We start from the raw sequence: 14,994 nt of genomic DNA, 5'->3' as shown, positions 1-14,994 counted from the left end.
ACCGAGCATATCTTTGTTTTACTATGAGACGAGGTTCACAGTAAAACGATGACGCGAGCAGCACCTCAGCGCTAGCCAGTTTCGAAGTGCACTCAGCTGCTGCATCGATGCGAAACCGGCTAGGCTTAGCGACGACTAGGGCAGCCAGGGTGTAGCGCGTAGTTCATTGCCCGGCGCGCCCGCGGGCGGCGTCGTTCCCGGAAGCTCGCCTCGCTCACTCCCGCTGGCTCACTGATTGGCTCAACAGCTTGCGACCTTCACTCAGAAGGCTGGAAAATCGAGAAGCGAGCGACTGGCGCTGCGACTGAGCGATACTTTATGCCCACGCTTGCACTACTGGTGAACAACCTTTAACGCACATATGCTTGGGTTATCGGCTGCTTTGCGGCGAGTCTTAGTTAAGATCGTCCGCGACGCCATCGTCACCATCCGTGACGCACAGGCTGAGAACTTCAATTCCAGTACGTGCCGAAACAACTCGTATTTTTCGTAACGATACGAGCTCGAAAACACGCCTGCTTCAATGCGCTAGTGGGCTCTTGCTTGTTAAACTACACGCGATCAGGATGCGGCGAGTGCTAGCCACTGTTGCATATTAGCTAAAGTGAGACTCGGCGTAGTTTCGTAACGCAGTTGATATCAAAGCACTCCGCTTGTACTGGTCACTGATTAAGCTGTTCAGTTTCATGATCTCCGGTGAGCGTGCCAGTGTCGCGCAAATTAATGCATCGCAGCTACTCTCCATAGTGCCAATTGCGTTCAACTTATCCACGATATTCGCCAGCTTGAGATACGGCGCTTTTCTTCGCTGTTTTTGTCGCAGCTTAGTGATTTTATCTGGCATCAAACGAAATTGCATTCTGTCGACACCGTCGTCTGCTCCGTCGTCTGCTAGAGCATCCGGGTCACTTCAGGGGATCACAGGATCGCAGCTTCTACAAACGACATGCCAGAAAAAGTAACTGAAAGCGCTTTAGTATTCTTAAATAATCTAAAAATAATTTAAAATAAATGCAGTGTCTTTGTTGTGAAGATAATATAAGTATTCATGGTTTAAAAAACAAATTTTTTTGTCGCTTGTAATTTTTCACCGACACGAAAGCGCAGCCGTCGGCGCCATTGCAGCGCAACCGAGAGGTCGTGTTTTGTATTATTTGCCTCTTTGAGGCATTGCTTGAGTACTTGTACGGCGGACACGTGTGAAGAACTCATTGAATAGGAAGGTGAGCAGGAGTGTGTTTTGGAAGCCAACGACCAGGATTTCGGCCTGTCAACATTGGCGAGTTTCAACGGGTAAGCCATGAAGAGTGCTGCGACGTCTTTTCATCTGTTAGGGGAACGAAGACTCCTGCGCCGTTTTACTAAGCCTGGATGAATCGCATGGCCGGTGAGTCCCGCTCTGCGTTTCTTTGCTAATGATCTGTATTCACACGCGCTATTTGTATGCGGCTATATAGGGATGTGAGTGGAGGCAGTCCGCCTGCGGTTGCCGCAGCTATAATGCGGCGCCAAAAAAGCTGGGCCTATATCCTGCATGACAAGTGTTGTTCTCATTGTCTTTATGTGCATATATTACTCGCGTGCCTTGGTAAATAAAAATGGCATCAGATATCACAACAGAGTTACGCTTTCGCTTGCTAGCGCTTCGACACTCGGTGCAAAAGCATGGATTTGCACTGCGTAGAAGACGATGAGCGAGAAGTGCCGCGCGGCGGAGCGCTCGCGCTAGGCCAGCTGCGATCAGACACCGCACTATTTTGCTCAGGGTTAGTACTCATCGGATTAGTGCTTGTGCCTTAATATGCGTCATACTAAATTTTGAGACAGTGATCGCATGCGAAAGGCTAGTTCATATTCATCGCCTTGTCATTTGTAAACTTGTCTGTGCTTCCCCAGTGGAACAGGATTTGAGGCAGTGTTATGTCAAAGTTAGATCAATCTTGCGTCTCCTGAGCTGTAAACGTTGATGCTTCCTCTCCGTCTGAGCACTGCGGTTTGTCGGATATGCAACTGCACAATTATTTAGGATTTCTACCTTTTTATTACTATATCCCTCGCTTTTGTGACCCGCATTCAAGTCGTTCGCCATTGTCGATGGTTTTTTTGTTACTTATTTTCGCTTTGTTATTTATTCTTGGTTGCGTGCCATCAGCTGTGGTGCCGGCGATTCTCCGAGCTCGGAACTCTTCCCAGGCACGGGATCCTACCCGCAGACCTCCCTTCGCCGCACTCACGAGTGTTCTTTGGTATTTTTTTGTTTCTCTTGCCTTTACTTGCATTGCCAGTCGACAAATTTGTGCAGCTTTTAATGGTATGCATATTTGTTAAATGCGCTAGCAATTTTTCTATGATGCCAAGCTGTGCTCTGAGATATCAAGCTTCTTGCTAGTGAAGGCATGCTTTTTTCCGTTCCCTCTTCTCATTTAACCAAGGCAGACTGGTTGCAACTTTCAATTTAATACCTAGACATTGGTGCAAGGCACCATGATAGCAATTCATGAAAACCTGCACATCCTTTATTCAAATTGGTGTGCGGTATTTCAGCCAGCTCATCTTTCAGTGTGGTTATAACAGTCATTATGACTCTTCTCAAAGAATGTATATGGGTGCATTACATAAAATCTGTTCATTTGTTTTGTCATGGGCTAGCTCATTGGTTTTTTATTTACTTATATTATGTCTAAGTTTAGTTTTTAAAGTAGTAGACGATTTCCTCTCTTGTCATTCATGACATGGCTACAGCCACTGACAGTTGTTGCTCTGGATGTATTTATTTGCAGTTGCCAGCGGCCAGCATCTATTGGGCCATGCGTGCTTCCTGCCTTCGACTGTGTCATCCCTCCTGATCCGTTCATGGTAGTTATTCTTTTTCACTGATGCATATCTTAGCTGCCTATTTAGAAAAATATTTTCAATATAGGCTTGCAGCTAGGTTTAGAAATGCATGAAACTCTACATGCACTTCACAGCAGTACCTCAGCTTATAATTACCGGAACTGTAGGCTTGTACAAAATATAGTTGCTGATGTAGCTTTTGACACAGCTGCTGTTAACATAAACGTGCTTTGACATTGCACACCTGTTGCCTGGTATGCATATGTGTCCTCGAAAAGGACCTATATGTTCATTTATCCCTTTAAAAACATTGTGCTCTACAATGATGGTTTACCAGTATTTCTGACACAGAGACCAAATTGTCAGTCAGTAATGTAACTTTGCACGATGACACCAATCCTTGTATGGTACAGCATCCTTGCAATGCACTGGGCAAGCTGCTGTCAGCACAGATTTATTGCTGGTTTATTGCCATAGCATATGGTTATACTGCACAGTTTGTACCTCTACCTTCTTAAAGCTGTATATTTGAAAAATTTAAAATTAGTTGAAGGAAATTCAAGGAAATGTAACAGTAACTGTCTCCCATTTTGGTGGACACTTGAACCGTGATATAAGGGAGGGATATAGAAGGGAAGTAATGAAGAGCTGATGCCCATGTTAGATGCCCCTCTTTAGTTAAACATACCTCGCAATTAACACATTTGGTGCAACACAAACATGGGACTTGCACGCTCACAAGCACCCTCATGTCAGTAAAACAAAGTGCCAATGTTGCCGTACTTTAGAGCTTTGCTCCTAAAAGCGCAGCTGACTGCTGCTCAAAGTTGAGAGCAAAAATATGTCTACTTTTCCTCATGTGCAGTCTGCGGTGCTGGTGCCATTTTCAATGGTGATTGACATTGAGTTGCATGATGCTCAGTCTGTTCCTGGAGTTAGTGATTTTGTCTGTCGTGTGAATGTGCTGTTAAAATTAGTGCAGAACAATGGTTCTCTAGTTCATTTTAGGTAACTGTCTCCTGTGCCACATGCTACCACCCTTTTTCCTCAAATTTCCTAATCTCATTTAGCCACCTGATTGCCACCCATTCATGCATTCACCTACTCTTGGAATCCTCCCAGTGTTTTAGTGTGGTATTGCTTATATCTTCTCTCCATTACACATGCACTGCACTTCCTCTTTTTTTGATTTAGTCAAGATATCTCTGTTCCTGTTTCTTGCATAAGCATAAGAGGCGAACAAGTGCACCATCTGGGCTTGTGATGCAATGTGTAGGGTGCTTCGTTTTTGGGTAAAATCTGGTTTCTTCCTACTGTTGCACCAAAAAAGATTCTTAAAGATCAGGTTCAACCCAATTTCTGTGCAAATGTGCCTGTAAGAAAGTGTGGTTTGAAGGTGCACAATGGCGAAGAGCTGCTGGAGTGTAGTGGATGTCACATAATTCTTCTGACAGATTTTTTAAACAATTCTGGTTTTTTTATTTCTCTTTTAATGTTTATTGTTTGTCGGTTGCTTATAATTTTTGGATAAACTGAAAACTACATGTACTGACTGGTATTTCATTCCAATAATTATACCCATTATTATGAAGCTGTGTTGGAAGGTAGGTGTGCATTTAGTATGCGTGCTTTGAATTTCAGTGATTGTTTCTGCAATGCAAAATGGAGGACAGGTCTCTGCTGTGCGAGTTTTTTGCAATGAAGTGAAAGTAGCTGGAGAAGCATTTGCTACTGTGTCACCCAGCCAAAAGTTCTCCCACAGACCACTGAGCTTCTGAATACCTATGGCTTAAAGCTCGAAGCTCTGGTTGCCCTTTCCGAGGTTTTCTGCATTAACGAGTGCAAGCCCAAGGGCTCAGAGCTAACAAGCATTTGAAACCATAGAGCTATACACAGTAGTGCTGGGGCCGTGCAGCAAGTCAGTGTGAATTAGGTCGCGATAAACATGGTTTACTGTAGAAAGCTAGTGTGAAAAAATAGTTGCGCTCACAGAAACCGCTGTTTCTTTCTTAGTCAGTCATTGAAACAAAGCTATGCATGTAAAATTTTAATCTCACTGATCCTTCAATTTTTTTCCAGCTAAAGACCAAGAGTTGCATGGAAGTTCTGCAAGCCACCAAGTTGCGTGTGATTTTTGCCAGGGACCTGGAGCAGGCTGGGAAATTAGTGGATGGCCAGTGGTATTCACTCAGTAATGCAAGCTTTTTCTGTAAGTACAGTTTTTGGCATGGCATTGCTTAGGAACGCATGCACTAATCTGACTACTCTATGCCCGCCCATGCTTCAAGAATAATGAAGTACATGAAAAAAATTGATTGCCGAAAAAAAATTGCCGCTTCTGTTATGTTTTTTCAGGAAAGTATTTGCGATTTAAAGGGCTGTGAAAACCTTAAAAATTATATGCTTGTTGTGGCTTTTTTTTTCAAATTTTTTCCACGTCTATGTTGGCCTGACCTTGTAGCTTGTCTGCATGAGATTGGCTGCTACCTACAGTTTGCTTTTTTGTTGCTCCTTTATTGCCTGTCACAATCTTTACTTTGTGTGGCAGTGTCATGCAGTTTGGGAAGTAATCTGATCTTATTTCTGCGTTGGCCTGTAGTGCAAGCTTTTGCATGTGGGGCAGGTTTATGGTGTCCTTTTGTTTGCTGTAACTGCAGTTTGGCCATGAGGGGCAGAGGCTTAGTCCTTTTTTATTTTGATGCAGTGTCATATACTTCCTGCATAAATTATTGAAGTAAGCACTACTTTTTGTAATAAATGAACATTCATTATAGCTGTGGCCATTATAAGTGCACTTGACTCTAAAATGGCTTTCTTTCGGCATTCAGTATTACATCTTAAAACCAGCCGGAAGACACAAAACAGGAGAAGAGATGAGCACAAGATGAGGCTGGTCTAACAACTGAAATTTTATTGAAGGAAAGTGGCAAAAGAAGACCTGCAAAGAGATTCAAGCACACAAGACCCCAAAGCAGTGAGTGGGCAAAAAATAACCGAAAGGCACTGACGTGCTAGTAAACCATAATAAAAAACTAATTCCTTACAGTGAAGGTTCACGGACGGTTTAGCCAGGCACTTGTTTTTAGCCTTACTGATGTAGTAAGCCTCAACTATATCAGGACAGATTTATCACTTCCCTAAACCACTGATGTGCCGCAGAAATCAGGCGTGCAAAGAGAAAGGTCGTCCTCTGATAGCATTCACGAGATTGAACGTGCAGTGTCAGGTGAAAATTCGCCTTCCTCTCTATACAGTGAAAGTGCTCTCAGCCAGGCGCACATTCAGATATCTGCTTGTCTGCCCATAGTAGTTTCAGCTACGAGGCAGTGGAATGCAAAAAACCGGTTTACTTTTGCAAGTGGTGAACATTTTTTATCTGCCACTGTGCATAGCGGACGATTACCCGTAGTTGTATCAAGCCTAGTTTGAACGAAGAAGCAAAGGGCTCCTACCTTACTTTTAGCGGTCAAGACAACAGCAACATCATACTTTGGTGCAACTTTCTTGGGATGGTGCGAAATGGCGTGGAGGTAAAGTATAGAGCCCGTCTTTTTGTGCTGCTCAACTACGTCAGCATCATGTGAACGGTGTTCCGTTCCCTCGAGAGAGTAAAAACACACTCTGACAGGTGCGCAAGATGGGCAAGTGGGAACCCAGGTGCCATTGGCTTGGAAACCTGCTCCGAGAATGCATTCTAAACACTGTGATGGCATGACTTCCATAAAGCAGTCGTGATGCATGTGATTGCCAACCTGTCCTCCACCAGCCTCGAGTGGTTCAACTCGTAGATAAGAGGCTTCCTGATCTTGGGCTTTGGCGCCAACATATGTGGTCGTCCGCAAAGCGCAGGTCTAAGTCAAGAAGCTTCAAACGGTTATGCTTAGTGAAATTCAGACCTAAAAGATAGGCTTTGACCATATGCCTTAAGATTTCTAAAACGTTTTGTGCCAACTTATCTGAGCCCTCCTTGTGCAAAAAAATTAGGTAGCTATCAGCATAACGAAATGCTACTATGCCGAGGCCTTCCAAACAGGGCTTTGATGCGGTATCGACTTTGGACAGAAGAATGTCGCGGATGAACAGTGCAACCTGGGACCCTCTGCATATGCCTGATTTATGATGTAAATACTGCCTTGCCAACTCACAAAAGTGGAGTTCTGTGGAGTTCTAGTTTCTTGTGGACAGCAACCTGGGCGGGTGCTCTGCAGTGAGCATCGACATGGAGGGCCTGCACTATTCATTGTCACATGATAGACCTCTGAAGTATGTGCAAACTGCATCAGGGTGAACAATGAACATGCTTTTACAGATGATTGCGTGATTTTGGTTGCTGGCTTCTTGGGGCTGTTGTCCTTTTACTTCAAATCCGCATTTGTCAGTTGGCAGGGTGGTATTTACATGCAGGTCGTACCTTTGCTCAGCAACATTTTTTTGTCTAAAGTCAATAAGGCATTAGAGCCCTGTTTGGAAGACCTTGGCATAGTAGCATTTCGTTATGTTCATGACTGTAATTTTTCTGGACATAGAAGGCTCAGATAAGTTGGCACAAGATGTTTTAGTAGTCTTTAAAGCATGCGGTCAACGCCTGTCTTTTACATCAGAATTGTCTAAGCAGAACCGTTAGCAGTTTCTTCATGCAGACTTGCGCTTTGTGGACGAATATGTTTGTCGGGGCTACAGCTAAAGATCGGGGAAGGCTCTTTTTAGCTACGAGTCGGACCACTCGTTTTTGGGGAAGGGTGGTGAAGAGGTGTAATTTGTCGCTGGTTAAGGTCAGTAAAGATGGAAACACTTGATGGGTGTGCAATCATGTGCATGACATCAGCTTTAGGTAAGTCATGCCATCACTGCTGAGGACGCATTCTTGTAGCAGGTTTCCAAGCAGCTAGGTTCCCACTTGCCCATCTCAACAACCTGTCATACAGTCGAACCTCGTTATAACGAAGTAGCATCGGGACCGTAAATCAGTTCGTTATATCCGATATTCGTTGTAACAGTAGACATAAATATCGGCTGTGACAAATTCGTAATTTGGCTCGCGCAAATATTCTAGACACTAAAATGCATTATATACTTGGCTTTGAACCCACTACAAACGTGGTAATCCTTACCTGTCTCCTTGTGGCATTCAATCAAAATAGGCCGGAATATGGGAAGGCTGACACGACTGTTCTTACGTCGCCGCGCACGTGAAAGTGCATGGCGCGAAACGACTGCACCATGTGTCTGCGCATAGGCGACTTGGTGTAGAGAGAGGAACTCGAGTGAGACACAGCGGGAACCATCGCGCCTGCGTGCTCTGCCGAAGCGCGATTGGTGGCCCCGAGAGGGACCGTTGAAAAAAAAAAGCTGCCAAAGCAGCTTTGAGAGAAGAGGAGGAGGAGGAGAGGGGGCGTTGGGCGAGAAGAGGAGGAGGAGAGGCGGCGTTGGGCGAGGAGACATATGCAACGCCAGCCCGGGATCAGCCAAACAGGTTTGCATTCGTTCATTTGAAGAAAGATGTTATCTTCGTCTGGTGGCTTTTCACAGCGCTGCGCAGAATGAAGTTTTCTACATTGTCCATGCTCAAGAGGGCCTTTTCTACGTCAGCAGTTTTCGTCGTCGGGAGTTTTTCCAAATATCCTTTCAGCCTCCTGGCCATGTCCGCGGCATCCGCACTGCTCATCGTTGGTTCATCCCGTTCACTCTCACCGCTGTCGCTGCTGCTGTCATCCTCGGGCAACAAAACGCGATCCACAATTTCTTGATCCGTCAGCTCGGGCGCCACGGCCAAGTTCTCATCGGCCGAAACGAAATCGTCGAATTCGACGCCTGGGACTGCCAGCCGATCCCAAGTTCTGTCCAGCTCTGCCTGGTCTTCGGGCTGCACTTCTTCTTCGTCGGCAGGCAGAACAAAACCGGCATCCGCGAAACAGTTCCTTATTGTCGACTGCCTCACCTCATTCCACGACCCGTACAACATTTCGAGTGTCGTCTTGATGTTTATTGTTGTCGATCTATGTCGATCGATGTCAAATACCAGTTGCGTCACCAAACGCTTCCTATAATTGCACTTAAGCGAACGAATAATGCCTTTGTCTAAAGGCTGCAAAGCAGAAGTTGCGTTCGGTGGCAAAAACTGCAAGCGAACTGCCTTCAGCACGATCGAAACTTTATGCGCCGAACAGTTGTCCAAAAGCAACAGGACCTTCCTGTGCTGCCTCTCCATGTCCTGGTCTAACGCTCTCAGCCAGTCCTCGAAAAGCTTGGTCGTCATCCACGCTTTTTTGTTCGACGTGTATTGAATCTGCAAATTCCGGACGCCTTTCAGGCACCTCGGATGTGCCGACTTGCCGATGACGGTGAGCCGTCTTTTGTCGGAGCCGTCCATGTTCACGGCAACGACGACAGTCACCCGGTCTTTGTTTTTCTTGCCCCCATGGCAGGTCTCGTTCTTCATCGCCAGTGACCGCTCTGGCAACAACTTGAAAAACACGCCGGTTTCGTCGACGTTGTATACGTCGCACTCGTCGTACTCCTGGAGCAGAGGACGAAAATTCTCCAGCCACGTTTGACATGTCTCCATGTCGACAGCGGACCCTTCGCCAGACAAAGTGTGGCACGCGATCTCGTGCCTATCTTTGAAACGTTGCAGCCAACCGCTGCTTGCACAGAAATCGTCATGCCCCAGTACGCAGGCCAGGCTGTGGGCCTTCCGTTGAAGAAGTGCTCCCGACACCGGCAAATTTCGCGCCCTCACATCTTTAAACCAAGAAAGCAAAGCCGCTTCCACGTCCGGGTGATGGCAAGGCCTAACTCGTTTACGGTCGGCTTTTATGGCGTCCTCGGTGTTGCCCTCAATCTTCTTTCTAGTGGCCAAAATGGTGGATAACGTACTTGGAGGAACGCCGAATTCCGAAGCAATATCCTTTTTCTTGCGGCCACTGTCCACAGCTCTCAGTATCTGCAGCTTTGTCTGGAGTGAGATCGCTTTCCTCTTCGATGCCATTTCGAGCGCTGCAACAACAAGACTGGCCGCTGTGCTGATGTCAGAACGCCGGCCTCAAAGTTGCCAATGTTGCGCTTGCCTTTCTTTACCGCTGGACAAGTGGCGCCGCCTTTCGGCCCTCTGTCATGTCATGAGCTTTCAGAGTTTTCGCGCTCTGTTCACAGGTGGCGCGACCATCCAAACGCGATTTTTGTGCCAGACGGCAAAACTTTTTCAAACGATAAAAAAAAATTCAGCTGTGTATCGGCCTTCGATTTTCATTTTGGTTTTTTTTTTTATGCTACTTTCAAGTTCTGAGCCTCGTGTAAACCAAATATTTCTTCGTTACAGCCGATATCGCGGCGGATCTCGCGTTTTCGGTTTCGTTATAAAAGAATAAATGTCACTGAAATGAAGCATGACCAACCAAAATTCGTAATTAGTTCGCTATAACCGATAATTCGCTATATCAGTGTTCGTTATAACGAGGTTCGACTGTAGTATGTTTTCACTCGCTCGAGGGTAAGGAGCACATACTCCGATGATGTTGATACACCTTACCTCCACAGTATTTCACAGTCTCAAGAAAGTCGCGGGAAAGCGTAATGCTGCTGTTGTCTTAACAGCAAAGTGCAAGACAGGAGGCCTTTGCGCTGCCATTAAAAAGGCTTGATAAAACTGGGTACTTGTCCACAATGGACAGTGTCACAAAAAGAGGTTCACCACTTGCAAAAGTAATGGAGTTTATTGCGTTCCACTGCCTTATGGCTGCAACTAATATGGGCAGACAGGCAGATATTTGAATTTGCACTTGACTGAGCACTTTCACTCTTAGGGGGAAGGCAAATTCTAATCTGGCACTGTATGCTCAATCTTGTGAATGCAAATCTGAGGATGACATGTCTCTTTGCACGCCTAATTTCCACAACACATCAGTGGTTTATGGAAGGGATAAATCTGTCGATAGATAGTTGAGGCTTACTACATCGGTAAGGCTAATGACACGTGTGGCTAAGCCATCGGAAAACGTTCACCGTAAGGAATTTGCTTTTTTAGATGATTCATTAGTATGCCAGTGACCTTTGATTGCACTTCGCCCTTTCACTGCTTTGGGCTATTGTGCGCTTGTATCTCTTCGCGGGTCTCCTTTTGCGGCTTTCCTTCAATGATGCCGCCGCAGTGGCTCAGTGGTTATGGCGCTCGGCTGCTGTCCCAAAAGACGCAGGTTCGATCCTGGCCGCACCAGTCAAATTTCAATGGAGGCAAAATTTTAGAGGCCCGTGTACTGTGCGTTGTCAGTGCACGCTAATGAACCCCAGGTGGTCGAAATTTCTGGAGCCCTCCACTACGGCGTCCCTCATAGCCCGAGTCACTTTGGGACGTTAAACCCTCACAAATCAAATAATCAAAATCTTCAATTAAATTTTTGTTAGTCCCGCCTCTTGAGCTCATGTCTTCTTGTGTGTTCTGGCTGGTTTTAAGGTGAGTCAGTACCAACTCGGCCAGTCATAAGCCTTGTTCAGTATTACACACATTTTGAATAAAGTGAGAAGTTTACTAGGCTAGTTGCCGGGGGTCGTGTCCGCAGCAGTTGTGGGCAACTCAGAAGAGATAGCGTCATACGATTGGTTGTGTAATTGGCAGAGGATGATGTGAGGATGCTGCTCGAAAAGAAAATTTCATAATCGGATAATTATTTACAGCCAAAAATGTCCAAAAAGTGGCTGGGCCAGAGAAAAAGTGCCGCTAAATTTGAAAACGCTGAAAGTAGGTGGAGCTACAGCGTAGTGCCAAGTTTGAAAAACTGGAAGTATGGACAAAGCCAAAGTTTGGCGCCAAGTTTGAAAACTCGAAATGAGCAATCACGTGACCAGTGATAAGTGTCCTATACTTAACCAGGAGATAAGAAGAATGATAAATTAGAGGCAATTAGGTAATTATTGAGAAGCGAAAGGCAATGAACGCGTGATTAGACTGGGCGGGTATTCAGTGAGTGGGCAGGAACGATCCGTGGAGGGAAATTTGAAAACTCAAAATCGTTGCTGGGATGAAATGAGGGTAAAATAAGAGTTAATTGATAACCAATCAAGTCAACGAGAAAACAACCATGGCGCCAAATTTGAAAGGCGACCAGTGTCGAGGAAGCATCAACGCTTTCACATTTTTTTTGCGCAGGTAGCAGCGGTGATCTCTATTTTTTGTTTTTTTCAGCCAAGACAAAAACCATTTTTCTTGGCTCATGGGCGATGTATCTAGGAACCTGCGGCCAGGACAACGCTGGACAGCATGCATCAGCAAGCTCGAAAAAAAAGCACGAAACAGTAAATAAATATTGATCATTTTCATTTCTATTCTAGTGGTTTTGTGCACGAATTACTCTGGAATGCACAAAGCTTGTGTTAATTGACAGGCGACCATTAACAAGCTGTGCATTTTTGTGCATAGCCTACCCCAGAACACAAATCCTGCGTTATTTGACAGGTGACAGTAACGACTGTTACACAGTGTACAAGCACTACACAAGACACACTACAGAAGACAAGGCAAACTACAGAAGACAAGACAGACTACAGAAGTCAAGACAGACTACAAAAGAGAGGACAAACTACAGAAGACAGACTATAAAAGACAAGACAGACAACAGAAGACAGGACTACAAAAGACAAGACAGACTACACAAGACATGCCCAAAATACGACAAGACTACAGACTACAGAAATTTTCTGTCTTAGAATCCTGTAGTGCGTTTTGACTGGGGCGTATCAGAGGAACGCTGGTAAAACCGATTTGTTGTGATTTAGCTCGTTTCGGTCTAAAACAGCTTGTTTCGCTGTATTAAGCAAGAATAGGTGCTTTTCGCGCAGTTATAAGAGAAAAAGTTTTGGCGCGTGTCACAGAGACACTTGTAAAACCGATGTGTTCAGATATAGCTCGTTTCGGTCTAAAACAGCTTGTTTCGTTGTATTAAGCACGAATACATGCTTTTCGCGCAGTTATAAGCGAAAACGTTTTGACGAGTATCACGTGGATACTTGTAAAACCGATGTGTTGAGATATAGCTCGTTTTGGTATAAAACAGCTTGTTTCGTTGTTTTAAGCACGAATACATGCTTTTCGCCCAGTTATAGAAGAAAAAGTTTTGACGTGTATTAGAGGGACACTTGTAAAACCGATGTTTTCAGATTTAGCTCATCTCGGTCTAAAACAGCTTGTTTCGTTGTATTAAGCAAGAATACATGCTTTTCGCGCAGTTATAAGAGAAAAAGTTTTGACGCGTATCAGAGGAACACTTGTAAAACCGATGTGTTCAGATTTACCTCGTTTCGGACTAAAACAGCTTGTTTCATTGTATTAAGCACGAATACATGCCTTTCGCGCAGTTATAAGAGAAAACGATTTGACGCGTATCACATGGACACTTGTAAAACCGATGTGTTCAGATCTAGCTCGTTTTGGTCTCAAACAGCATGTTTCGTTGTATTAAGCACGAATACATGCTTTTCGCGCAGTTATAAGAGAAAAAGATTTGACGCGTATCACATGGACACTTGTAAAACCGATGTGTTCAGATCCAGCTCGTTTTGGTCTAAAACAGCTTGTTTCGTTGTATTAAGCACGAATACATGCTTTTCGCGCAGTTATAAGACAAAAAGTTTTGAAGCGTATCAGAGGAATACTTGTAATACCGATGAGTTGTGATTTAGCTCGTTTCGGTCTAAAACAGCTTGTTTCGCTGTATTAAGCAAGAATACGTGCTTTTCGCGCAGTTATAAGAGAAAAAGTTTTGACGCGTGTCACAGGGACACGTGTAAACCGATGTGTTCAGATTTAGCTCGTTTCGGTCTAAAACAGCTTGATTCGTTGTATTAAGCACGAATACATGCTTTTCGCGCAGTTATAAGAGAAAAAGTTTTGACGAGTATCACGTGGATACTTGTAAAACCGATGTGTTCAGATTTAGCTCGTTTTGGTATAAAACAGCTTGTTTCGTTGTTTTAAGCACGAATACATGCTTTTCGCGCAGTTATAGAAGAAAAACTTTTGACGCGTATTAGAGAGACACTTGTAAAACCGATGTGTTCAGATTTAGCTCATCTCGGTCTAAAACAGCCTGTTTCGTTGTATTAAGCACGAATACATGCTTTTCGCGCAGTTATAAGAGAAAAAGTTTGGCGAGTATCACGTGGAACACTTGTAATACCGATGTGTTGTGATTTAGCTCGTTTCGGTCTAAAACAGCTTGTTTCGCTGTATTAAGCAAGAATACATGCTTTTCGCGCAGTTAAAAGAGAAAAAGATTTGACGCGTGTCACAGGGACACTTGTAAAATCGATGTTTTCAGATTTAGCTCGCTTCGGTCTAGAACAACTTGTTTCGTTGTATTAAGCATGAATACATGCTTTACGCGCAGTTATAGAAGAAAAAGTTCTGACGCGTATTAGAGAGACACTTGTAAAACCGATGTTTTGTGATTTAGCTCGTTTCGGTCTAAAACAGCTTGTTTCGTTGTATTAGGCACGAATACATGCTTTTCGCGCAGTTATAAGAGAAAAGTATTGGCGCGTATCAGAGGAACACTTGTAAAACCGATGTGTTGTGATTTAGCTCGTTTCGCTCTAAAACAACTTGTTTCGTTGTATTAAGCACGAATACATGCTTTTCGCGCAGTTATAAGAGAAAAAGTTTTGACGCGTATCAGAGGAACACTTGTAAAACCGATGTGTTGTGATTTAGCTCGTTTCGGTCTAAAACAGCTTGTTTCGTTGTATAAGAAAGAATACATGCTTTTCGCGCAGTTATAAGAGAAAAAGATTTGACGCGTATCAGAGGAACGCTTGTAAAACCGATGTGTTGTGATTTAGCTCGTTTCGGTCTAAAACAGCTTGTTTCGTTGTATTAAGCAAGAATACGTGCTTTTCGCGCAGTTATAAGAGAAAAAGTTTTGGCGCGTGTTACAGAGACACTTGTAAAACCGATGTGTTCAGATATAGCTCGTTTCGGTCTAAAACAGCTTGTCTCGCTGTATTAAGCAAGAATACATGCTTTTCGCGCAGTTATAAGAGAAAAAGTTTTGACGCGTGTCACAGGGACACTTGTAAAACCGATGTTTTCAGATTTAGCTCGTTTCGGTCTAGAACAACTTGTTTCGTTGTATTAAGCATGAATACATGCTTTACGCGCAGTTATAGAAG

The 14,994-nt window shown here is 44.3% G+C and overlaps 1 protein-coding gene across 2 annotated transcripts; it reads left to right on the top strand.

Annotated features, from left to right (window-relative positions):
* The first annotated feature begins 1,089 nt into the window (after nucleotides 1-1,089).
* LOC144112397 (uncharacterized) lies at nucleotides 1,090-12,153 on the top strand. 2 transcript variants are annotated; one of them, XM_077645239.1, is made up of 5 exons: nucleotides 1,090-1,387; nucleotides 2,153-2,246; nucleotides 2,781-2,856; nucleotides 4,915-5,026; nucleotides 12,014-12,153. In XM_077645239.1, the coding sequence occupies exons 1-5, from the start codon at nucleotides 1,372-1,374 to the stop codon at nucleotides 12,136-12,138; spliced, it is 423 nt and encodes a 140-aa protein (XP_077501365.1). In that variant the 5' UTR covers nucleotides 1,090-1,371; the 3' UTR covers nucleotides 12,139-12,153. The 2 variants fall into 2 exon arrangements, with proteins under 2 accessions (XP_077501365.1, XP_077501364.1); XM_077645238.1 differs by having other exon boundaries at nucleotides 4,915-5,044.
* Nucleotides 12,154-14,994: the final 2,841 nt, after the last annotated feature.

This window comes from Amblyomma americanum, unplaced genomic scaffold (genome assembly GCF_052857255.1).
Source record: "Amblyomma americanum isolate KBUSLIRL-KWMA unplaced genomic scaffold, ASM5285725v1 scaffold_82, whole genome shotgun sequence".
Lineage (NCBI taxonomy): Eukaryota > Metazoa > Arthropoda > Arachnida > Ixodida > Ixodidae > Amblyomma > Amblyomma americanum.
Note: the sequence above shows the minus strand (reverse complement) of the source record. Positions and strands in the feature narration are given on the sequence as shown.

Coding starts and splice junctions, on each gene's coding strand:
- LOC144112397 (XM_077645238.1), top strand. Junction 2,247..2,780: donor GCACTCACGAGTGTTCTTTG/GTATTTTTTTGT, acceptor ATTTATTTGCAG/TTGCCAGCGGCCAGCATCTA. Junction 2,857..4,914: donor TCCCTCCTGATCCGTTCATG/GTAGTTATTCTT, acceptor ATTTTTTTCCAG/CTAAAGACCAAGAGTTGCAT.